The 24,910-nt window shown below is 29.8% G+C and overlaps 2 protein-coding genes and 1 long non-coding RNA gene across 3 annotated transcripts; 2 read left to right on the top strand and 1 right to left on the bottom strand.

Moving 5' to 3' along the window:
• The first annotated feature begins 1,301 nt into the window (after positions 1-1,301).
• LOC133686832 (uncharacterized) lies at positions 1,302-3,019 on the top strand. Its single transcript, XM_062106998.1, has one exon. The coding sequence runs from the start codon at positions 2,160-2,162 to the stop codon at positions 2,592-2,594; it is 435 nt and encodes a 144-aa protein (XP_061962982.1). The 5' UTR covers positions 1,302-2,159; the 3' UTR covers positions 2,595-3,019.
• A 2,484-nt stretch (positions 3,020-5,503) lies between these two features.
• Positions 5,504-7,829, top strand: LOC133699070 (cytochrome c oxidase copper chaperone 1-like). The gene is made up of 2 exons (XM_062122208.1): positions 5,504-5,645; positions 7,369-7,829. Exon 2 carries the CDS (start codon positions 7,376-7,378, stop codon positions 7,601-7,603), a length of 228 nt encoding a protein of 75 aa, XP_061978192.1. The 5' UTR covers positions 5,504-5,645; positions 7,369-7,375; the 3' UTR covers positions 7,604-7,829.
• A 1,130-nt stretch (positions 7,830-8,959) lies between these two features.
• LOC133691919 (uncharacterized) lies at positions 8,960-11,453 on the bottom strand. Its single transcript, XR_009841841.1, has 2 exons — positions 9,303-11,453; positions 8,960-9,183 (listed from the first exon to the last, which is right to left on the bottom strand). It is a non-coding gene; the product is annotated as an uncharacterized LOC133691919 (long non-coding RNA).
• Positions 11,454-24,910: the final 13,457 nt, after the last annotated feature.

The following is a 24,910-nucleotide window of genomic DNA, read 5'->3' as shown; positions in this document are numbered from 1 at the left end:
AATGTCAGCTTTCAGGCTTTATGCGTTGTCCAGTTATAGAAATGGAAGATATACTTTCTATCCTCTATACAATACATACCGTGCCATCCTGAGTGGGGAGCGACTATTCCTTGTTCTTAGGAGTGTTGTTCATCTTCTCTTTTGAGCTATTAAGATGCACTGCTTGTTCTGCTTTTCTAAGCTTGAATCTGATCTCTTTCCTTCATGTGTTCTTCCAAGGTTTTGGAATGAGTTGTTTAATTCTAGGGCATTTGTAAGAAGAGAAAATCTTAGTGTTTCCAGGCCTACGGAATGTTTCCAAACCTGTGACTGTACAAGTAAATAGGAAGATTTCTGAACTGGCCTCGTCCATGCTCTTACCTCAATACGCAGATTGAAAATTTTGGTATCCAATGTGTTGAATCCCATATTTCTCCACTCTTATCAAATCCTCAAATAAATTCAAAAGCAGGAACTGAATGTGGAAGGATAGATTATATTTCATCCTTCATCCCTACAGGCAGCACATAACATGAAAGGGTCTCACAAGAGAGGAGAGGAGAGGCCTATCAGCAAGATACAAGTTCCAGTGTTCCCTTTTCCCATGAAAGCAAATTAATAAATGGTGAGCATCGACCATACACTTAAAATAACATACAATGAAGTATACCTGCAAAATATAACAGCTGTATTGGATACAATGATGGCTTCTTCTCTGTGATGATAATATAATAATGTGGTTTTGTCATCCGATTTGCATACAGAACAGAGCAATACAGCTTGAGATATGTTAAAAGTATTCTATGGATCCATTTTTTCATGTGCATGCCGAAAGCACTTTTGACAATTAAAAGCAACCTCGAGTTATAGCAAGTTCGAGTCAAACTATAAGGGTTCACACTTTTTAGGCATTGATTCTCATTTTCTGTTAATTATTTCTTACTCTTACAGTTCATTTTATAAACAATTTTCTTAATCCGATGATAAAAAAAATATCTTCCTAGTATCAATTAAAATTTGATAACACTTGCAGCTCAACTAATAAGATGTTCGATGATGTTGAAGTTAACAAATTGTCATGAGATTTTTTTTTTAAAAAAAAAAATTATTATTTTAATAAGTTAATATTAAAAATAAAAAAAATTATACGGACATGATAAAAGTTCTATTTATTTCACCCTCTGGAGGTTTCTCGTGAGGAAGAAAGGTTGTGTGAACTTGATCCTCCTACATGACGATACATGGATTCTAAATTCCAAAAAGCAAAAATAAAAAATTCCAAAAAGAGCTTATCTTCTACATTTAAGATAATTAGAAACACAAATGGTAGAGGGTAGGCCAGTGAACATGTGACCCACAAATGTGGAATTGCTAAGCACAAGAAGCAAAGGCATAAAAAAACAAAGGCATTTTGTGCATGAGAGGAAGGTCTGGCATGGGATTATTGAGCGCAAGAAATCTCTATGGATTGCCACTTGAAAGGATATAAAACACCAAATTATTGCTTTCTCTACCACCTCTCTGTCCAAATCTACATACCTTAATTAAATAAGTCTGAGCCCACAGAATTATTATATCCATTAATTTAGCTCAATTATTATATCACCCATAAATGTCACATCCAGATCAGCACCAATAATTTTACCTTTTAAACCCCTCCCCGTTCCAGTTTCATTTCCCTTCAATTTGTTTACAGCTTTAGGGTTTTGGGATGCAAAAGGGTTTCCTGGATCTGTCTCTCAACATCTTGAATTTGAGGTTAGGATCCTATAGTCTTTTCTTGGTGGATTAAAAGGGTCTTATATTGAAATTTGAGGTGGGGTTTATGTGGGTTTTTCTTGTTTAATACACTTTGATTCAAGATTTGTTTTCTTGGTACAATTGGTGGGGTAGATCAAGTTATGGTCTTGATTAATGGGTTTGCCTTGGTTTTTGAGTCTTGGGTTGCTATCAAATTCTGGGCTTTAAATCTTGATCAATGATTCGATCGTCTTTCTTCAAGATCACACATTTAAAAAAGTAGGTTTGAGGGCTCTTTCAATAGGGTCGATGCTACTCTTTTCTTGTATTGTACTTTGGTAGCTATGGTTTAAAGGCCTTTTCTTGTTGGGTTGAGCCATTGTTTCTGATAGAGTTAAAGAAAGGAGAGGGGAGAGTAGTTCTTTTTGGTGCTTGATTAAATGGGATCCTCTGGCTTCTTTCTGATATGTATGCTTCATTCTGTGATAGCTCTAACTTGTGGAGCTTTGATGATGTTTTACACAAATGAGGCCACTGTGTTTGGTCATGGCATTGAAATAGCTACAAAGCTTAAAGGTTCAACACCACATGACCAACTCCTGATCCAAACCTCTGATTCCTTTTCTGGGTTGCTATTGTTTGCCATTGGGTTCCTTTTGTTCATGGTGGCATTTGTTAAGGACAGAGAGTTCCAGAGTTTCTTTGCTAAAGGTTGTGTCTTGCTACATGTTTCAATGGCTTTCTGGAGGATTTACTTTGAGAGGAAGCTTGAAGATCTGGCTCGTGATTTGCCTAGACTAGTTGTTGGTGACATTGCATTGGCTCTTTCTTGGGTTTTCTTTCTTGTTTATTCTTGGAGAGAGAAGTATGATTAGCAAGCTACAATAGTCAGATAGTCAGTCCATCATCGAATAAATTTGAGCTGTTATTGGTGTAGCGTTACAGGTTCTGACAAGGGGGATCTTTTTTCCTGGCTCTGTTCTGTAAATTACAGGGTGAATCTGGAACTTTAAAGAAATGGACGCAAAGCATGGATCGGATTCTTGGTTAGTGCGCGTTTTAAGTTCTTGAATGGATCTTGAACAAGCTTGGATTCCAAGAAAAGCTGGAGATGAGATCTGGGGGCTGCCATTTTGTTTTTAATTGAGAATCTTCAACTGGAGAAGTTTCTTGCAGTTACTGTGGTGCCTCTGTGGGCTTCTTGTATTGAATTTCAATGGCATTTGTAAATCAACCTTCTTCAAATAGATAGATATTTGATAATAATTAGAAATTTGAATCCCATAAAAGTTTGCTGCCATCTCTTACTTTCCTGGCAATCTTTTCTTGCTATTTTTCAAGTCTATTTGATTTACTGATATTGCAATTTGCACGCATCTGCAGCTTTGAGTTTGGGACAAAACTATGCCAAGACATTTCCAGGATTTTGTTAAGCAATCCGAGGGAGGATTGATTTGTCTAATTAATCAAACGGCAAGAACTGTAAATGGAGTCACACCAACTTTTATTTTTTTATTTCTTTGTGTATATATATATATATATTATGAGATGACATGACCGTGTGCTGTCGCGAGTTTATAAAATAAATGTACTTAATAGTGTTATAACTGTGAACCATCACTATATAAGTAATAAAAATTAAAGGTATGATGGAGCAAATATTTCATGATGAAAAAAAAAGTTGTGTTGGCGATTCAAAAATTAGAGACTGAACAAAATGATGTATAGCAATTTACAGTATTTTATAAGGAAAGATACAGTGTTTTCGCCACATGATTTAGCTTTTCAGTTAATAAAAAGAAAAAAATTACAAAGCTAAATTCTCTACCAACTTAATATTAAAAAAAAAAACCAACAAAGATAATTTTGGAAGGAAAAAAACCTATGAGAAAAAACGTTGTAGCAATTGACAATGTTTTGTGAGGAAAACTATAACGCTTTTCCCAATAAAATAAAATAAAAAATCATTTAGAGAAATATTGCAACAATCCACAGTATTTTGTGAGAAAAACTACAACGCTTTCCTCATATGATTTAGTTTTATTGTAATTATAATTCTTAACCAACTCAATATTAAAACAAAAATCGACAAAGATAATTTTGGAAAAAATCATTAAAAAATCACATGGGAAAACATTGCAACAATTCACAGTGTTTTAAAGAAGAAAAAATACAAAGTTAAATTCTTAATCAGCTCAATATTAAAAAAAATCGATAGAGACAATTTTATATAAAAAAATAATAAAACAAACACAAAAAAAAAATTCATGTTGGAAACACTGTAGCAATTCACAGTGTTTTGTGATGAAAGCTACAGTGCTTCCCCACATGATTTAGCCTTATTTGTAATGACTTGTAATTGTAATTCACAAAAAACTCAATATTAAAAAAAAATTAAAAAGGATAATTTAAAAAAACCATATGGGAAAAAATATTGTAGCAATAAACAATAATTTTCAAAATAAGTTATAGTGCTTTCCTCACGTATTGTAACTGTAATTTTTAACCAGCTCAATATTAAAAAATAAAATAAATATAATTTTGGAGGAAAAAAACCATGTGGAGAAACATTGTAGCAATCAACAATGTTTTAAAGAAAAAAATTACAAAACCAAATTCTCAATCAGCTCAATATTAAAAAAAATCGACAAATATAATTTTAAAAAATAAAAAAATAAAATTAAAAAACTAAGTGGAAAAACATCGCAGCAATCCACAATATTTCTTAAAAAAAAATTACAAAGCAAAAATTTTAATCAGGTCAATATTTAAAAGGTAAAATCAACAAAAATAATTTTGGAAAAAAAATAAATGAAAAAATAAGAAAAAATAAGAAAGTTGAAAAAAAATAATTCTGAAAATAAAATAAAATAAAAGAAAAAAGTTAACAAAAAAAAACAAGAAGAAGAATCACTGTGGATTACTTGTAATCCACAGTGTTTTGTGTATAGGGGAACAGTGACCCCCCCACGGTTTAGAGTATTGTACAATATGAATTCTCATCATATCATATCATATTTTCTCTTTGCATTTCAAGAATAATTTTAAATTTTTTTAAAAAAATTAATTATTTTTATTTAATGATATTTAAAAATAAAAAAATATTATTTACCATTGTATTTTTCGAACTCTCTTGTCTTTTTATTTCAAAAATATTTTTGAAAAGAATTATTATTTTATTATTATTGTTATTTGCTTCAAATTAATTATTTTTTAGTGTTTTTAGATTTTTTTAATGTGTTAATATTAAAAAAATAAAAAAATAAAAAATTATTATTTAAATATATTTTTAAATAAAAAATATTTTAAAAAATAATTATTACTATAAAATCAAAAATGTCCCAATTTATTAAAAATTGATCTTGATGTTTGTGCAAATGTAAAAAAAAAAAAAAGTTATCAAGAAGGGGATCATAGGACTCTCTATTTTTTTTTATATTGAAATTTTATCGTTCTAAAAATAATAATAATTAGGAGGATCACAGACTTCCTATCTTTTTTAATGCTCAAATTTTATTATTATAAAAATAATAATTATTATTTTTAGTTGATTTGAGAGTGTGGTTATTTTTTAAAATATTTTTAATTTAAAAATATTTTTAAATAATATTTTTTATTTTTAAAAATTTATTTTTTATATCATCAAATCAAAATAATGTTTTTTTTAAAAAATAATTTTATTAAAAAAAAAAAGATTTAGCTTCTGTTTCAGCCGCAATCCGAGTGCTTATTCCACTTTAAAAAGAAAAGTACATGCTGTTATTGGACCATGAAGGCTCGGCCCACGAACGCCACAACATCTTGTCTAGGACCCGTTTCTTTCTTCTTCTTCTCGCTCTCTCTCTCTCTCTGAAGTTTCTAGCATTCAACCACAACAGAAACCCTGCAGAGCCCCAACTCCTGAAACCTTTGACAAAATTCTAACGGTAACTTATTCTTCTCTTTTGCTCTTTCTATGTTTCCTTGTGTTCATCTGTTCCTTTATTGTCTTTTAAGTTGTAGATGGTCTGTTATGGTTTAGTGTTTTGCTTTGTTTCTGGTTTTATTATTTGAATAAACTTTTTTCTTTTTCTTTTTTCAGAATTATTATTTGCTTTTGTTTTTTCTTTAATTCTAATTGTTATGAGGAAAGGTCATCAAAAGCTCAAATGGTTTTACCTTGAAGATGATTTTTTAGTCAAGAATGCAATTTTGTAATGACAAATGATTATAATCGGTATCATTAATTGATTTTGGTTTCTGGGTATATGTTTTGCATAAATTTCAATATTTAGGTTCCGTTTTAAAGAAGATATTGTAGTTTTACCTTGAAGATAGTTGAGAAACTGAGAACATGATAGACATGATCGTTCACTGCTATGAAAAGGATGATATGCCGGAGTTCTTCGAGAAAAAGGTCGGATTTTTACTCGAGGAAAATGAATTATTTATTTTTTTAAAAAAAAAAGTTTGGTTACTTGAAGTTATTGATCGAGAAGCTTTCTATTGTTGGTTCTGAACTTGGGTGAAGCGCAATTTTGAACTTTTTAAGTTTCTATTTTCTGTATGTTGATTTTGGGTATATAGTTAGTCAGTTGCATAGAGTACTGCTATATAACACAAAAATAAGTTAGCGAAAAGTTCACAAGCAGATAAAGTGGCCAGAGAAGTGATTTCGTTCAACATTTGGGCTATTTATTATTTGTGCCTGTTCGTGTCCTATTTGTTACAAAATATTCGTGTTATACAGCTTTCTTCAATTGGGTAATTGAGAAGCTTGGTTGAGTTAAGTTGCTTCCTCGATTTAAAAAGAAATGGGGTGTCTTTTTCGAGTGGTTGTCTCTTTCCCTTGAACCCATATATAAGTGCATTTAGATTAGGCTTTTGTGCTCCATTGCTTCTCATGACTGTGTCTGAATCAGATTCATCGGTTTGATTGAGTATAATGTTGACAGATTTTTGGCCAAATGTCTAATTTTTATGAGGGGAAATGGGAATATGAACAAAAACAAACCTCTCATGTTGTTGATTTACCACGTGGAGTACTTAATCAGGTCTTAAGTTTCTGTCTTAGTAAGCAAAACAGCACTTAATGGTATGGCAGTGTTTCAAATTGTTTGATGGAGTCGGATATCATACTGAACTGCTTGTGCTATGAGCTGCATTAGAAGGATGATTAGTGATCCCTTTGTAGGAAAACAAATTGGGATATGAGTAAATCTCATATGGTGGAGGACAGTCTTGCAATGGAACATATGAACAAAAAATTTGAATTGTTTTAGTGGAGTTGATTGATTGGACAATTTGTAGAACAAGGACTCCAGGTGGCAAAGGCATTAATTGGCAAAAAGAGAGAAAGGAAAAGGTGCACTTTTTTCTGATGAAGAAAAAGATGTCTCTATTCACAACAGAAAAAATCTCCTCTTTTTTTTCTGAAGAACCAAGCAATTGCAAGCAGCTAGTAATGAACAACAAACAATACAGTAATGAAGAAATAGATGTCTCTCTATCCACAACAGAAAAACTCTCCTCTAGTGAATTGTATAATCATTGGAATTATAACAACGAAAAAAAACCTATGTAATGAGTTTATAAATAGAGTAGAGGTTCTTGAATGATTTTCTTCATTCCTTTCTTTATTTCTTTATGCCTTACATGTGTTTTCTGCAGATTTGTGATGGGTGGACTGCCTTTGCAAAATGCTTCCCCTGCCCCAGTTGTCAGCCAGGTGTCAGTAATTACAAATTCTACTAAAGAATCAAAGCCCAAAAAGAAGATCTGCTGTGCTTGCCCTGAAACTAAGAAACTAAGGGACGAATGCATTGTGGAGCATGGTGAAGCTGCATGCGCAAAATGGATTGAGGCTCATCGACTGTGCCTCCGTGCTGAGGGCTTTAACATTTGAGTTTGGTAGATATGGTTTAGTTCATAAATCAATACCATTTTGGAATATAGAATACTTGTTTTGGAATTACACATACTGAATAGAAGGAATAAAGGTAGAAAACACAGGTTTTCTTGACCTTTTGTACTTGCAGTCATTTTTATCTTCTTGAATTATGATTTCTTTCCTTCCTCTGTGACAATTGAAAATGATCAGAATCCTTGGATGGGGTTGATATTGTGTTGTCTCTTCTCTTTGTCAGTTTTATCTGTTATTTTTTGAACCTGTGATTTTACAGGCAGAGGAAAGTTGTTCCTCTGATGTATTGCATTCCTTACATGCCAATAACTCTCCCATTTGTGATTCCTTCTTTAAATTCCATTACGGTGTTATGTATTGTTCTGAACTTCTGATGATAGTTTATAGACTCTCATCTCGTACTTATGCAAGCTTATCCTCACATGTTGATTGTTATCCTTACAAGTAGCAGTTGCCAAGGATGAAGTGAAAAGTTATAATCTGAAGTGTATTGTCCAGAATTAGACATTCTCATCAACTTTGCTGCAACCTGAATTATCCTCTTTGTCACTTTTGAGCCATTACATCTCTCTTGAACTCAAGTGAGCTTGTCGAAGGGCTGAGAAGCAACTCTGAGAGGATAACTCTGGGTTAGAACGTCTAACTTGGGCAATGCATCTTCAGACAATAACATCTCTTATCTTCTCATTTCATCTTTTGTAACGTCTAATCACTGCATGCCAGGCCAGTTCTATCTTCTTTGTCAATATCGAGAACAGATTCTACGAGTTTTATAACTCGCGAGTTCTATCTTTTTTATTCATTGCTTCCTATGCTAATTGTCATTTAGTTCAGAGAACAGATTCTCCATTTTTTATCCTTCCTTATCTGTGTCCGTTAGCTATAAAATGGAAAAGGTAAATAAGAAGAGAAATCTAGACGTGTGAGTCCAAAGAGTTAGTTGATTGCAAGAATTTCAAACTGGAAGACATATAAGGTCATCTTTCATGGTATTTCAAAGCTTGTACACTACATTTCAGATTGTTTGCCAAAACTTCAGTGATGAAACAGGAAAATGGAAAAAACTCAGTCTTCTTCTCATGTTTCTTTTACGTTTTATGTATGTAGTCAAGTGATAAGTTTATGCCCCTCCTATATGGTATTTGCACTATTTTGGTCGTTCTACATGCTGCGTCAGTCTATTATTTTCAATTCTGTTTGGTTTTTACTTGAAAAAAAAAAAAATAAACCAAAAATTTATATTATTTTAAATTAAAAACCGAAACTAGTTCAAACCGAAACTGATTCAAACTAATTATTTTTGGTTTGGTTAAGGGAAAAACCGATTTAATAAAACTATTGTGTTAAATCCCCTGCTGCGAATCACTTCATTCTAATCCAGAAATAGCATATTATTCCGAACGTAAATAATAGGAGTAATAGCATAAAAAGAAAGGAAAAAAAAACATATTTTCTCCCGATGGAAGCGTAAGTTTCTTCAATAGGCTTTGTCAATTGCAGAAGTGTTCCACCAGCATCCAACAATAATGCATCATATGCTTTTTTAACAGACTCTATTGCTCCTGTAATGTAAAGGAACAAAGTGAACGAATCTGATCTATTGAAATAGTGTACGCATTTATATATATGTACTAATAAATAAATAAATAAAGCACTAAGTAGAAAGGAAAAGTGACCAGACCAGCAGAGTGGATGGCAATGGAAGAAGAGCTTGATAGCTTCAATTTGATAGGTTTCAGAGCTTTAAGCAAATAGTTCCCATGAGATTGGCCAAACGGGAAATGGAGATTTAGGAATGGAATTGAGCAAAATAAAGAAAGATATACCTTTAAAGATTGCTAGATACCTTTGTTTTTTCTCGAGACTTTGAACCTTAAAACTGGAGAAGACAAGAAACCAGAGAAGGGGAGATGTGAGAACTGAGATAGAGAGAAAACCTGGAGGAGGGGGGCCGCTGGGTTTGACTTGGCCTTTAGAGTTAGAAGAAAAGTTTATATTTATACTGTTTTTCTTTCAGTGGTGGTTTTCTTGCTCACCCCTAATTACCATGTCGTGGAACAAATTAGGATAAGAGTTGTATTGATCTCAAATAAGCTGATGCCGTCGTACCAGAGAGCTCATGAAGAAAAAAATTGACGAGTTCCGGTGAAGATGATACGCAGAATAATCTTGAATTTAGAACAGTACTAGTTGGCAAAGAAGGAACAAAACTGAAATGCATGGTAAATGATTTAAAACTGTGAGAAAGAAATCGGGATTCAATGATTTTGTTTTGAATTTGATGTTCTTAATTCCTTTCTTCTTCCCCCGTGTCTCCAACACAACGGTGTCTTGTTTCTGAGTATGAAAGCAGGATTCAATGATTTTGCTTTGAATTTGCTGTAATCAAAGCAAAAGAGGAACTGCTGGCTTGCCCTGAAACTAAGAAACTAAAACACGACAGCATTTTGGAGAATGGTGAAGCTGTTTGTGTGAAATAGGTTAAGACTCATTGTCCAGTGAGGACTTCAACATTTGGCAAATGAATATCACTTCGAGCATAGAACAGACACGAGGAATAAAGCTAAAAACCGCAACTTTGCTTGACTTTTTCATCTCTGCAATCATTTTTTCTTGGAACTCCACTAACAATTGAAAATGGCCAAAATGCATGAATGAGGCCTTGATACTGTGTTTGTCTCATCTCTTTGTCGATGCTTTATTCTTGTCTGTACATGTGATTTAACAGGTAGACTAAAGTTCGTTTCTCCAATGTATTCCATTCCTTAAGATGCCATTGAAGTCTTCCATTCATTTATGATTCCTTCTTCATATTCCTTAATCAATGGTGTTAGATATTGTTCTCAGCTTTTCTTACGATGGTTATTGACAGTTTATCATGCGGAGATCTAATGGCTGAAAAGCAAGCAACCAAGGATGGATAATTATTCTACACGCTACTATAAATTGATCTAAAGGTCTTCAGACAGTTACCCTTTCCCTGATTTCTTCTGTTCATCTTTTACGACCACTAATCATTGCATGCCTTGCTAGTTGTATGATCAAACAATTGCTGGCCAGGTTACCTACTTTCTTGTCATCCTTTTGAGTATTCTCTTTCGCAATCACTTGAACATATTGCTGGCCATGCCGTTTCTCTTCGAGTTCAGAGATCTCAGATTAGATTCTTCCAATTTAACTTTCTTTTGCTTTTGGGTTTATCTTTTATGACTTCTGATTGGCGCGTGACATGTTACTTGTGGAATCTTCAAGTGTTGTGTGCATTAGCAGAAAATAGAAGGAAAGAAAAATCTTGACACGATCCCAACGAAGAAGAGTTGATTGCAAGATTGTGGACTGGGAAAAAAACTGATTTCTTAAGCAATAACGATCTCAAATTAACTTGCCTAATTATTGTAACGCTATCCGATTGTAATTCGCTGTGGGGAAGCTATGCTTTCATGCATCAAATTTTATGCCATTTGATCACAGAGCATACCGCGCTTGATAGGCTGTGAACTCTAGATTAATGAAGTTCAGCAATATTCTTGCTCTGGTAGTCTAGGTCTACTTTAGCCATGGAGACAATATAGTTGTGAAGTAAATGATTAGAAAGATGAGAGAAGCAGAGTACTACACTAATTATAAGACTTCATTAAAACCACACCTGAGGCCACAGACATGGCCAATACATAACAATGAAGAAGACACAAAAGATAAAGACACTCACGGACACTTTTGTTTGTTCACTCCACACCCACAAGTACAGAAGAACACAGATTATTTATCAGAAATTACATTATTAATCCACTCCCAATCCCACATCAAACATGGTAGTTGATGTGCTTGCTTAATGACCGCATGTGCAGGTAGTGCAAGTGCAGCCAGTACCGCACTTGCACTTGCCATCGTTCTCAGCTGCTGGCACCTCCATGACTACGGAGGAGACATAGCTGCAAAAAAAGATTAGACTCCATTGTATTAGCATCGTGTTCCCATGTCCTTCATTATCAATCTTAACTGACGAACCAAAAATGTTTAGGAATAAAGCAATATATATTATTCATTCTGCTTATTAATCATCAGTGCATAGTTAAGCTTCAATCATGTCTCTCTACGCTAATTAAGACTACGACAACAGGACTTCAAAGATAGAGATGCGAAAGTTACTTCTTCTCAGTCTCGACGATGCCAGCAGTGTAGCTGCTTCCCTTCTTGCTGAAAATTAATCACAAATTGCATGGCATGAGAGAGCAGCTAGCATAATGTAAGCACGAAAGCCATGCAGAAACATGAACTACCTACTATACAGCTTGCACAACATATATAAACCATAAACAAGCAAGAGCTGCTTAATCAGGTTTGCAAAAGAAGGGGGAAAAAAGAAGAAGAATTCTTACCCACACTGGGTCTTGTCAGGGCAGTCGCAGGTGTCGCAGGTGCTAGACATGATGATTGATTGATTAAGCTTAAATGGATGAACTAAAAGACTTGGGGTATGAAAGTGTTCTCTGTGTAGCTTAATGAGTTGTTATATCTTCAAGCCCTGCTCTATTTATAGAAGGAGAGAGGCGCATCAGTAATGGCTGCGATGAAGAGGAAGGGCAATTGTGGGACCCTCTTAAGGCATGAGAGAAGCACACTCTTCTCAAGGAAACGTCCGAAGGAATCTTGATAATGGAGGTAGGGGTTGGCCATCTTTCCTCCTCTCATGTCAACCTCATTTCTCTTTTTCTATATATGTAAAATTATCATGAATCTTCCGTCATTTTTCAGGGAAGATTTTAGCCCCACGCTTAAAAATCTTCTTTAGTTTTAGATAGGATGATCATTTTCAGTTTGGTTTGGTTTTTATAAAAAAATAATTAAATTAAAATTTTTTTTATAAAAAAACCAAAACAGGATTAAACCGACCGGTTTCAGTTCGGTTCGGTTCGGTTTTTTAGAGCAAAAATATGTTCAAACCAGTTTGGCTCGATTTTCTCGGTTTTGGCTCGGTTTTTTCCGGTTTTGCTTGGTTTTTTTCGGTTTGTCTCAGTTTTTCGGTTTGGCTCGGTTTTTCCGGTTTGGCTCGGTTTTTCCGGTTTGGCTCGGTTTTAGCTAGTTTTTTTCTGATTTTTTGTCGGTTTTGGTTCGGTTTGGTTCGGTTTTTTGCTTATAAAACCGAACCGGCCGGTTTTTTCAAAAAATTAATCTGTTTAATCAATTTTTTTCGGTTCGGTTTTTTCGGTTATTTTTTTTCGGTTTTCTCGGTTTAATTGGTTTTCCGGTTTTTTTACTCACCCATAGTTCTAGGAGCTTTAACGGTCCATTTGACCATTTCTTCCATCTTTTTTTTTCTTTTGTTAACTGATTTCTCACTTATCGTTGTAATTTGCTTGTTTTTTCTTCTCTTTCTGGTTTAGGTTCTGGTTGGAAGGGTAGTTACGATTGTTTTTTAAAGTGTTTTTCATGTCGAAATGTATCAAAATGATATTTTTTTTATTTTTAAAAAATTATTTTTGAGATCAGCATATTAAAACGATTTAAAATATATATAAAAAATAAATTTTAACAAAAAAATTTAATTTTTTAAAAACGCGATTTACACTGCGTTCTCAAACAGCTTCTTACAAATTATATAGATGGCCTATGTTACATCGTGCGGAAGATAAAATATTTTCAACATGAAAATAAGAAATTCAAGTGATGATAATTCAAAATAAATTTAGTTAAATTTACTAAAACATGACCTAAAATAATTTTAAATAAAAAGGGTCTAAATAATGCACCATCGAGTAATTAATGCTAGCTTAGAGTATGGTGACTTTGAGTTCATGCTTTATTGAATTAAAAAAGATAATGAAATACAAAAACAACTTTAATTACAATCAAGGGTGATTATTTTTTGTTCGGTTCGGTTTTTATAAAAATTAGTAACCAAACTAAAATTTTTTTAAAAAAACTGAAACCGGTTCAAACGACTGGTTTCAGTTCGATTCGGTTTTTTAGAATAAAAACCGGTTCAAACCAGTTTTGCTCGGTTTTTTTTGTTTGACTCGGTTTTTTCCAGTTTTGCTCGGTTTAGTTCAGTTTGGTTTTTTCAGTTTCAGGCTTATTCGAACCGAACCGGTCGGTTTTTTTAAAATTTTAATTGGTTTAATCGGTTTTTTTTCACGGTTCGGTTTTTTCAATTATTTTTTTTGTTTTCTTAGTTTAATCGATTTTTTAGTTTTTTTACTCACTTCTAATTACAATGATGATTTCGTATTGTAAATGAAGTGTTTGATGAAAGATTACTATAAAACTTTTAGCTTTTTTGTATTTTAATTATTAAATAAAAATAATGATAATTAAATAAAATATTTTTCTATTGATTTTTTTTACGTGTAAGAGTAAGGATGTCAAGTATTATGATCTTATGAACTTAGAAGATGTAAAATGTAGTTTTCAAAAGAATAGAATTAAAGTAAAAACAATAAATAAATTATATGAGGTTTTTTTTAATATAATTAACCCAAATTAAAAATAAAATTAAAGTAGCTGGAACATTTATTGTGTCCCCAATATAGTCGTTCACACAATGGTATTGTGAATGACATTATACATTAATGTATCATTTATTTATATTTTAGTTATCAAACATTATTTTTTATATGTAATTTTATCTTTTCAAATTATATTAATATAGTTTTATGTATTGAGATAATTTTATTTTTTTTTACTTTACATGGTCGCATATGAAAAGTTTCAAAAAATATTCTAATATTAAATTAAACATCGATGTTATAAAATATAATTTTATATATAGTTGAGGAAATTAAAATAATAAGAACTATATTTAACATAAAAAACAGAATCCTTTTTTTCATTTAACTGTTCAAAAAGCAGATAAAGCTTCACTTTGATTTATAAAGCTTTGATTTAAATATTATTTAGTTTTATTATTTTAGCTTTTTACATTTCAGTTACAAAGTTTATTTTTTTCAAGTTTCAATCCTCAGATGTTTATAGAGAAGAGAGACAATCATTGAAAAAAGTTGAAGAGAGATAAATTATTTGGTCAATGATATTTCGGTTATAAAAAAAACTAATCTTAGTATCGATGGTTTTGTTTCAAAAAGAAAAATTCAATAAAAATATATTTATCCTTCAAATATATTGAAAATAGTTGATCAAAACTCATAAATTTTGTTCTTATTCAATTTGATTTATATTGTTAAACCAATTAAATGATGTTTTAACCTTGAAAATAACTTTATAGAGATTTCTAGAGTGTTTTTAAATTAAAACAAAATGAAATTAGGATTATTGGGATCTTAAAAACTTGGACCCTCGACTTTTCCGACCAATTCTGGTGGTCTTAATTTGAATTAAAATGTGTCATTTATACATTTAAGAAGAAACTAGGCATGCATACTGCATTCCAGGCCAAAAATGTTTGGGTTTTTTTTTTGGTCAAATGCAATTGATCTTTTTGTTAAATAGATTCTAACTTTATAGATATAATTTTAATTTTTAGAATAAAATTATCTTGAAATAAATTTATTAAAATGATAATTGAAAAATTATCTAATTATGTCATATTTTTCAAGAAGATAAGAATTTTTATGGTAATATTAGCAATTACCCTATGAATAATAATATATTAATCTAAAATGCAGAATTTTGATCTTTTTGTTCAACAGACTATAACTTTATATATATAATTTTAATTTTTATAATAAAATTCTCTTGAAATAAATTTATTAAAATGATAATTGAAAAATTATCTAGTTATGTCATATTTTTCAAGAAGATTAGAATTTTTATGGTAATATTAGCAATTACTCTATGAATAATTATATATTAATCTAAAATGTAAATTTTTAAAAAACATTTGCTCATTAATATTTAATAAGGATAGAATATCTATTTTTTTTATTAACTTATTGTAATTGTTTTATAGATTTTTTTAAGATTTATCATTTTTATTTTTTTTAATACATGTGTGTAAAAATAGCAATTCATGATATTTTTTATTAAAACTTTCTTTCATGATCATAATAAGTTTTTATTTTAACATGTTTTTTTCAAAACTAACAAAGAAATGCATGGATAAGAAAAGAGATTTTTTTTATAAAAAAGACAAATTTATTTTTATTTTGAATTCAAGTCATTAGAGTTTTTACGAATATATTTTATTCATACTAGTTAGTATGTAACTATGGAAGCTTATTGAAATTTAAAGATTTCTTTAACTTTTTTTTTTGTTAGGGAAGTGAATTTACATAGAAAATGATTTTTTTTTGAAGAAAAAGAATCACTTTCAAATGTTCAATTATATAATGGAAATTTTGTCATAAATCATTTTCTTCATATTTAATTAACCATTTCTTGCAAAACAACATTTTTTAGTCATTAACATTTTTTTTAAAAGTAGAATTGCTGAGTAATTAACTATTTTGTAGGCCATGCTTGTCCATTTAGAGAAAGTAATTACTTTATGTAGTTGAATTGTCATTATCTTTTTTTGTCCCAAAAAATATCAAGTTCAAATATTTTTTTATAATAAAAAAAATTACTTTACCATGTTTCATTGTGCCATAAAAAATGGGTTGGAATTTTTTATTCAATTTTCGGTTTCCATTAAAACATAAATTACAAAAACTTAACATGTAACACGTAAAATGATTTTTGAGAGTGTAGTTATAATTGATTTTTAAAATGTTTTTCATGTTGGAATGTATCAAAATGATATTTTTTTATTTTTAAAAAATTATTTTTGAGATTAGCGCATCAAAACAATCCAAAACATATAAAAAAAAAAATTATTTTTAGCAAAAATAAATTAATTTTTTTCCCAAACAGCTTCGAAATTCATTACTCGAATGGTTTTTTAAATATAAATAATTCTACAAATAAAAATAAGAGTGAGATGTTTTAACGAAAGAAAAAAAAGAAGATAAAAAGTACTTATGATGAATGATAAACTTCAAAATAGTTTAAATAGTGTTATATAAAACACAGAGTGAAAAACACTTCCTTTTTCATTGCCTTTTTGAAGTCTCCATAAAAGTTTGTATATACTCAATGTTTCTACTGTGTCTGGTTTGTATTACGGTTGATGTTGTGGTTATGATTTTAAAAAATTTATTTTATAAAAAGTATTTTTAATTAAGATTAATTTAAAAAAATATATGTTTGGTTAAAACTGTAGTTGAAATTGAAGTTGAACAAAAAATAGTTTAATGTGTTTGGTTAAAAAAATGTTTTTCTTATTGAGGTTATAAAATAATTAAAAAATATTTTTAATTTAAATATTATAAATTTAACTATTATTATTATATCATGAAATAAATAATATTGATATCAAATATTTTTTATTATTCCATTAAATTATATGAATGTCATCACATACGAAATCTATTATTACAATGACTATATTTTTAATGTTTTTCTTATTGAGGTTATAAAATAATTAAAAAAATATTTTTAATTTAAATATTGTAAATTTAACTATTATTATTATATCATGAAATAAATAATATTGATATCAAATATTTTTTATTATTCCATTAAACTATATGCAATGTCATCACATACGAAATCTATTATTACAATGACTATATTTTTCATAGTTTCTTAAGCATGCAACAACAAAAACTGAATTTTTTATTACGTCATCAAGCGATCTCTTTCTAATTTTTTGAATAAAACACAATTAAAATAAAAATAAAAACTGAATTTTTTTTAACTTGGTCGGACCCGGCAAGAACATGATTGGAATTGCGATCAAATTCCACAAATGCTACGTCATCATGCGATATCCTTCTAATTTATGTAGTGTTATTAAATAATATTAAATACTAGTTTTTCGAGTAAAACTCAATTTTTTTTAAAAAAAATTACAATTTCATTACGTACAAAATTCATTCGACAAGAACTACAGTTTTCATGATTTTTTGATCGTACAATAAAATTAGATAAAATATTATTAGGAATAAAATTGAGATTACAGTACAAGTAAATTTAATTCACCTTAAACTAATTTTTTTAAAAAACAAAAAAAATATTGTTCACATTCACGTGAATAGTGCGAGTGAAATCACTTAACCGCCCTTGTTTTTTGAAATATATATATAAAAAAATTGTTCACTTTAGTGAAACAGTGCTACAGTGGAGCCACGTCTCTCCCAGACGAGAAGCATCAAATGCTACTTCTCCGAAACTTGTAGTGCCATGTGGGTCATACGTGCTGAAAACATTTTTATTTTCTTAACCAAATGTTTATTAGCGTGGTTATGGAGGAACCTCACCTGTAACCACATTACCAAATAAGCACTAAATATAATTAGCCTTTCTAAACGTCTATTACTCAATAAAAAAACAAAAAGTCATCATTATAAATAAACTATTTAATGAAAATTAAATACTACTTTTTCTTTATTTGAATGATAAATAGGAAATCAAAACCTTTTTCTAAACAATAATAAATATAAGTTAAATCTTTACGAAACATATTTATTAGAAGGAGTAGTGACAAATATCAAATAGAAGTAATCTTATTCTTTAAAAAAAATTAGAAAGAATATATTTATTAGAAAAAACAGCTACTAATGTTAAACGAAACTATTACGAAACCATTCTTATCCTGATCTAAATAAATAAAAAACAACAATAAACATCACATCACGAAAAAAGATTTTCTTTCTTGAGAAAAAAAGAGTCATTTTCAAGCCTCTCGTTGGGTAAGTGGCATCATGATTGATGCTCTCTTGGGACCTTACGACTCTGCACAAGTGGATAGAAGGCCACTCTTTCGCCACGTGACTAGCTAGGAGAGAAAAATTGATGAAATTAAATCAAAGATGCCCTTATTTAATTGATTTAGGTTATTTTATTTAAAATCGGTTTAAGTTAAGGGTCATTTAAACAGTAATTTAAAGTGCTCACTAAACAAAAAAAACTTCAAAAATAAATAAGATATATTTATCAATTATATTTTTATAAAATAAAGATTGCCCCAACATAACCAAAAAAGAAACTTCAAGCAAAAAATAAAGATTATTCAAAGCTTCACTTGTTAAAAATACATTTTTGAATACTTTTTTCTTTTTCTTTAAGTTTCATATATTTTCTTTTCCTAAATATAAAAATCGGCACAAACATCCTCAAAAACTTGTTGAATATTTGTTTTTATATAAGGACTCTTTCTCCCTTTGTTTTTTTACATGTTATATGATATGGGTTTTTTTATTACAAAGAAGAGACTTGAACATGAGATTTTTTGAAGGGAAAATAATTTTACTGTGAATTAAGCTATATGTTCATTAACATATATATATATATATATATATATATATATATATATATATATAGTTTTGAAGTGACAACGAAAAGAGAAAAAGACGAGACAAAAACCAATGGATTGTCTTGCAATTGCTTCTCCGGGTTGCCGACTTTATTCTCTCAATTTTCTCGGCGAAGAACCACAGCCTTACATGCATGTTTCCGATCTTTTTATCCGCAAGTTGGGAAAGAAAGCAGGCTTGTCCTCTACATTACCTCTCCTGTACGTGTCAAAATCAAGATTTTTTGTGATGGCGTCAAAATCATACCACTGGTCAAATTAATTTGGGGATTATATTTAGGGTCCTTTTCTGTTTTTTCATATGATCGATCGATTTTTTTTTTAAAGGACGATCTGGCCTTTTCTTGGTTGTATCTTAGGCTCAACTATATGTGCTTTGAATATAGATTTGATAATTGTTTTGGAAAACAAGTTCCTTAGGATAACAATGAAACCTCTGAAATTTAAATTAATTAATTATAGAAGACAAGTAAAGTAAAAAAAGAAGAAGAAGAATGAAGAGTGTAATGAGAGTATCTCTTGTGATCTTGTGGTCAATTATGTCTATTTGCTTGATGATTCAATGTATTTATACACCTAGATTACATGAGCTTGTAGTGTTATAGGTGGAGTAATGATAGAGAATAATTATTTTTTCTTGCAGGTAATTTCAAAAAATAAGTTGTTAATTGTTGTGTCATTGATGAAAAAAATAGATGTTTAAGAGTGATTGGCGTGAAAGGTTAGCATCTTATGAGGAGACAGGTTGGCGAGAGAGTCATTGACAAAAAAATAAACGCTCTTTAAGGAGATATATTGGAGAGATAGCCGTTGATAAGAAAACAGACACCTTTTAAAAGACATGTCAAAGGAGATAGTCATTGCTAAGAAATTTGTGCGTAAGCATAGGAGAGTGTGGCGTTATTTTGACTTTCTTAGAGATAGTAACTATGCCTTGTGATGTGTTGTAACTCAATTTTTTAACCTTATTTTTTGTATGTATTTTAAAAAATTAGAAAAAAAAATCCAAGTGTGATGTTTGGTTTTTACATTCTGCAATGCTATTTTATTATGATAAATAAAAAATAATAGTTTGTTGAATAATACCATTTTAGAAACAAAATTTACCAAATGGTGTTTTGTGTTCTCCACCACTATTACTTTTTATTACCTTTGTCTTTTTATTAAGTTGATTTTCAACTTTATTCTTTTAGTGTTTAAATAGTTTAAAAACTTCATCATTTCTTTTAAGCAAATAGATATAACAATACATTGTGCAATCATCTATAAAAATAATACAATACTTTCTTTCATATCTAGTTTTCACAAACTTTAAAGCACTAATATTTGTGTGAATTAAGTCTAGAGGTTCACTACTGCTTTTTTAATTGTTTGAAAATAAGGTTTTGTGAATTTTGATTCTACACAAATTTCACACTTGCGATTTTTCTAAAAAAACATACTTAGTAATATAATTCATGATTTATTAACCTTCACATGAAATTATAATTTACATGATCTGACTTGCTATGCCACACATCATAAAACTCGAGTAAATTAAAAAATAAGAGAATCATATTATTATTTTTATCATGGGCTATAATATTTATCATTACATTCATTTTAAGAAGGTTAAGATAACTACAAAGGTATAATTTTTTTTATATTTAAACATATAAGTTTTTAAAAATATAGATTTATTACTTGTAAACATCATTTTAAAATTATTTTTTGCTCAACAATCATTCGCACACTAAACTAAGAATGGTGTGGGTTGGGTTCCATTATCATGGAAGTTATATCCAAATATAATCGCATGGATCTGACTGTGATTTATCGGAAGCACAGGAAGACATGAATTTGACAGGAAAATTGAAAGCACTTTTATTTTATGGCCACGCCAAAGAATTGCCATGTGAGCTTGCAGCTATGTTGTAATTAATCACCGGCCTACCCTGTCGACATAGATAGGACCAAGCTCCCTTTGTTGAATTATACTCCCATGCGCTACGGTGAACGTTGACCACATATAGACCAAGGAATAACCTGTTTTGCATTCTGATAACTTTTGTTCTTTTTTTTTAATACTTTTTATATTATTTTTTTAAAAAAAATATTAGCTTGATGTTTTTTATGTTTATTTTTATAGTTTTGATGTAAGAAATAAAAGAAATTTTGAGAAAAAAAAATCATTTTAATATATTTTTAGTTGAAAATCTCTTCTAAAAAAGAATACGTAGCCCAATCCTAACAGACATGACAAAATAATTATATATTATAAGGAGAGGCTAGAAAGTTACCCACGCCTGCCTTACGGAATATTTTTTTTTTTTTTTTTGTAATGTTATTAAATTTAGCCTACCTCAATGAATTAACATGGTGATATGTGGAGTCGATGGCTAGACCGAACCAAGTTTCAAAGCAAGTCGTGTGGGGGGAGGTGGGGTTAACTAGCATTGACAAGCTAATTTCGGGTGCACGCGCGCATTGATTGACCTCACAAAAATATGTCTTGACCTTTTTTTATATAAAATATCTAAAAAATTAATATCAATTGGATTTTCTTTTTATATTTTAAAAACAAACTAAAACGTAGATTAATTAAGGTGAAACTAAGTTAACTAGGCGAATTCATGACCTAAATAATGATCCTAGTCAGGTTTAATAATATTATTTAATTTAATAAAAAAATAATAAAAACACTAAAAAAATATAAAAAATATAAAAAATAGCTAGGTCTCGACACCTAGCACAACAGAAAAAAGGCATATTCTAGTCTTTTTTTTTTCTTTTTCAAGGAATGGATAAATTTTCATAAGTTCTTTTTTAAAAAAAAAAAATAAACTAGAGAACATGTCATTTGTGAGCCTAGATTTTGACCATAGCTGGAAAATCAAGGTGAAGTTTTTTAACCTAAAATACCTTTTTTTAATTTATTTTCACTTAAAAACATTTAATAAACACTTTTATAAATTAATTTCTCAACTCAAACCACCCCGAAATATGTTCAAAATTGAAAAGAAATTATAAAAGTTAAAAAATTACCTTAATAACACTTTTCTCATCAAACCGAACACATTAACACCAAAATTTAGCTATTTTATCAATAAAATCATCCATCACTTTTTTTCTCTACTGTTTACATGACTTTCTTTCTTCATTCTCGAAAACTTAAATACTAAAATGGAAATAAAATAAAATCTTAATCCAAGATATAAAAGTTTCAAAGGACTAGCACCCAGTAGTTTCTATTGAATTAACGAATCAAAACAGTGATATCATTTGCATGACTCGGAGCTGTCGAGTAAATATATATTGAGCAATTGTAAGTGAAACTGAAAACTACTATACGGTCAGAACCTAAGTCTAACTACATGAATTCTTTCCTCTGTGTGATGTTCAAAAAAAAAACAGAGAGAGAGTGAGAGAAAAAATCCTTCTTTGTGAGTTGTGTTCTGTTCAACGGATTGTGGTGCCAGAAATCATAAATTGGGCCAGACCTATTAATGGGCTCTCAGCTCTGAGTTCAGGCCCGAAATTATACTCTAAACCACCGGTGAACACAGTTGCATTCAAACCAAAGATTATAATCCAAATCGAGTACATTATTTCTTACAATTCTAAACATCTTTTCTTTTTGTTTAGACCTGAATTTGGCAGCCGGATCGCATTCCCACCGGAGAGTTTGTTTGTGAGGTGTGCCGTCCGCCTCATGGATAGTATGTGATGCATGTCTTTTCATGAGATAAGCGATTACATTTTTTTTCATGAGATGTGTTGTATCTCTTAAAACACTGAGACTTATCAGTTAGTAAATTTTAATGGATTTAGAGTTTCTGTATTTTAAAATTATTTTTTTATTTGCTTTAATTTTTTTTTATTTTCAAATCATTTTAATGTGCTGATACCAAATTTTTTTTTTAAAAATAAAACATATAGTATTTTGATGTATTTCCGAGCAAAATACATTTTGAAAAATAATCACTATCACATTCATAAACATCCTCTAAATGTTGATTTATTATCTTACTCTAACCACCTTTGATAATATTTAGCAATATTCAAATTGAAATCCTTTCATGTTTTACATCAAATTGATTTTGCGCGCGTGCATATAATGCGTTTTTAAAAATATTTAGGGGTGTTTAAAATAGTATTAAATGTTATTTTTTAAAGTGATTTTTGTTTATAAATATAATAAAATAATATTTTTTTAATTTTTAAAAATTTATTTTTGATATCAATATATTAAAATAATTTAAAGATATAAAAAAATTTATTCGAGGAAATCTTTTTGAAAAATGTAGTTAGACATGCTAAGGGATGTTTAACACATTTTTTACTTGTGCTTTTAAATACTTTTTTAAAAGTAGTTTTTATCTAAAAATATTAAATTTATATATTTTGTAGTGTTTGTTAATAATTTTAATGTATTAAAATTAAAAATGTAAAACTATTTTAATTATTCTTAAATAAAAACTATTTTAAAAAGCTTTCTCCACTGTAATTTCAATCATCCCCTCGCTGATGATAATACCTTTGACCTAACCTCCCGTGAGGAAGAGGACGGACTACGCAAAACATCCTCGGTTGCCGTGTCATCATGATACATTATTACTGGCAATATTTTCACAGGAATCTTATGGGATCCCACAAATATATTTTATATATTATTTTTTACTGATTTAATATTTATTGTATCCCACCATTATATATGAATTTTATGGGTTTTCCTTCCATGACTTGAAAAATACTTCATTCAATTTTTTTTTTAATTTTTTTAACTGAATTACATGTGCAGAAACACTTTAAATTACTTTTTCGTAAAGCAATCATAACTTGAAGTCACCAATTTTTATATATTAACACGTATCTTTAATACTTTAGCCTTCGATTATTATTTTTATATACCTTTAATACTTCATTATTTGACACTTAATCTTTAGTTTTAAACCTTGAAACAAACACAATTTTATTGTGATTAAAATATTTTAATTTATGATAGAATAAAACAAAATTATGAACACAAAATTTCAAAACAGTTAACGTTGACCACTCGAGATTGTCATAGTTTTGCGTTGGGAATTTCTACTTATTGTAGCATGAAAAACTTGTTTGATATTGTGGTAACGATTGCTTTTCAAAATGTTTTTCACTTAAAAAATACATCAAAATAATTTTTTAACTTTTTTTTATATCGAAACAATCTAAAAATAATAATAAAAAAAATCTATCTCAAAAGCATTTGTTAATGGTATGGCCATATGGATTTCACATCTTACAAAATTATGGGCGGAACTAGGGGATTGCATTCGGGGACACAACTCCCTGTTAAGAGAAAAAAAACACATTAAATTAAGTGATGGTTCCAAAAAAATCTAAATTTTCTTATACAAAATTATACTTACAAATAAAATAACTTACATTTTAATCTTTCATATATAACTTTCAAATATATTTGTAACATATTTTTATTATGAAGATGTTATTAGATGACACGATCTACAAGCACTAGCGGTTATTTTTAAAAATCAAATCATATAAAAAAACCTCATGAACTTGAAATTTCGAGTTGATTTTATATTTACATGAATATTATCCCTCTCTAGTCGATTCTTTACTATTTGATTATTGCAGCTCCCTTACAAATTTATTTTTAACATTTTTGAATACACTTCTTAATTTTAATATATTCATTGACCCTCCCAAGATTTATTGTCAGGCGCTAAGAGGTCTCGCTATCGAATGACGGGGGAAGTTTCTTGCTAAACCACGTGTAAACAAGCCATTGGCCTATTATTCAATAACTCTCTGACAAGAATTTGGGCACTAGGTGGTAGGTTAGTACGGACCCTTCGAAAACGTCAGTAGAGTGGCTCCCGTCTTTCCTAACTTATGAATTCCATGTCTCATTTAAATAAGATTTTATGTGCATTACGTCAACAATACGTCACAGACTCTGTATATCTCTTCCACGACAACCATCGATGATGCATGCA

This window comes from Populus nigra, chromosome 1 (genome assembly GCF_951802175.1).
Source record: "Populus nigra chromosome 1, ddPopNigr1.1, whole genome shotgun sequence".
Classification (NCBI taxonomy): Eukaryota; Viridiplantae; Streptophyta; class Magnoliopsida; order Malpighiales; family Salicaceae; genus Populus; species Populus nigra.
Note: the sequence above shows the minus strand (reverse complement) of the source record. Positions and strands in the feature narration are given on the sequence as shown.

Coding starts and splice junctions, on each gene's coding strand:
- LOC133686832 (XM_062106998.1), top strand. CDS start 2,160: ATGGGATCCTCTGGCTTCTTTCTGATATGTATGCTTCATTCTGTGATA.
- LOC133699070 (XM_062122208.1), top strand. CDS start 7,376: ATGGGTGGACTGCCTTTGCAAAATGCTTCCCCTGCCCCAGTTGTCAGC.